The sequence below is a fragment of the Penaeus monodon genome, chromosome 24, assembly GCF_015228065.2.
Source record: "Penaeus monodon isolate SGIC_2016 chromosome 24, NSTDA_Pmon_1, whole genome shotgun sequence".
Classification (NCBI taxonomy): domain Eukaryota; kingdom Metazoa; phylum Arthropoda; class Malacostraca; order Decapoda; family Penaeidae; genus Penaeus; species Penaeus monodon.
The window spans coordinates 15,184,605-15,185,828 of record NC_051409.1 but is presented as its reverse complement, the minus strand read 5'-3'; the positions used below and the strand labels follow the sequence as shown (position 1 = coordinate 15,185,828).

The 1,224-nt window shown below is 37.8% G+C and overlaps 1 protein-coding gene across 1 annotated transcript in view; it reads right to left on the bottom strand.

The window, feature by feature from the left end:
• Positions 1-1,224, bottom strand: part of LOC119588625 (E3 ubiquitin-protein ligase CBL-B-B-like) — a gene marked incomplete at its 3' end in the record, with an annotated part of 53,262 nt that overhangs the window by 17,993 nt on the left and 34,045 nt on the right. The window contains 1 exon segment of the mRNA XM_037937265.1: positions 391-537. Within this exon segment, the coding sequence (XP_037793193.1) occupies positions 391-537 (147 nt within the window).

The following is a 1,224-nucleotide window of genomic DNA, read 5'->3' as shown; positions in this document are numbered from 1 at the left end:
CGCACCACAGAGTAAATCGTTCCAATAAATCAGCAACAGCCAACAGGAAGGTGAGTTGGAAGCTGTTCCTCCTGGCTTAGGAAGGAACAAACTGAAGAACCAATAGGGATGCACAGGCAAGAGATGCAAGTTCCTATTGGTCATTTGTACATTGACACTGACCAATGAGGGGCAAGAGGGGAGGGGTAAGGGTAGGGGGAGGGCAAGGTGGGCGGGAGTATTCAGGCAAGTGACACATTTTCCTATTGGTCACTTGTACAGTTACTGACCAATGGGGGGGAACACAGGCAGGAGGCACAGTTTCCTATTGGTCACTTGCACACTGACAATGACCAATGGGAGGCAGGCAGAAGGCATGGCAGGCTACACAACTGGTCACTCCATCAATACCTCATCCTCCTCCTCCATATATATCAGCTGACCACTAGACAGAGATTGCGTGCGGTGCTGTTTGTGGGGGTCAAACGGGTCCACTATGATTGTCTCCGTCCCCTTGATCTCTGCTCGGCAGAAGGGGCAGCCCTGGCCTTCTGAATCCTGGAAAAAAGGAGAGGTGTTAAAATAAATCAATAGCAAAAATATAAACTTATAAAAAAAAGATCTTCAAAAGCAAACATATATTTTCTTTCCTTTACTTTATCATACTATTTTAATCTTCTTACAGTCCTACATAAAAATAAAAGCAATGTATGTAGTAGATATAAAAATAAAAAAATCACCTTGTACATTTAATGTTTATGTCAGTCTTAAGTAACTTGATTAATAACATACATAACAGTCAAAAACAGACACAAAAAACTACATGGTAGATACTCTGACGAGTGGTTCAAAAATAAGAAAATACAAACAAGTCTAAAAACATCCAAAAGATACAATAAGGTATACATATATTCAATTTGCTTACTTGAAAAAAAAAATAAGATTGAAATCATTCCTTACCTTAAAACTTTCAAAACACTTTGCTTACTATCAAGACTCCAATCTAATTACATGTACTTGTATTAATCAAAAGATAAGTATTATATCGTACATGCATAGTAATTACTTTCACTTCTAGGTAAATTTACATCTAAGCTCCCTCTGTAATTATAAAAACAAGTATAAATAATTTTCTTTCCTAGATGGTAAAAATAGGAGCTTGTTTCCAATATTTAATCATCTGTCCACAATCATAAATGCATATTAAACACACTAGCAGGCACAAAGGTGCACACACGTTGCACG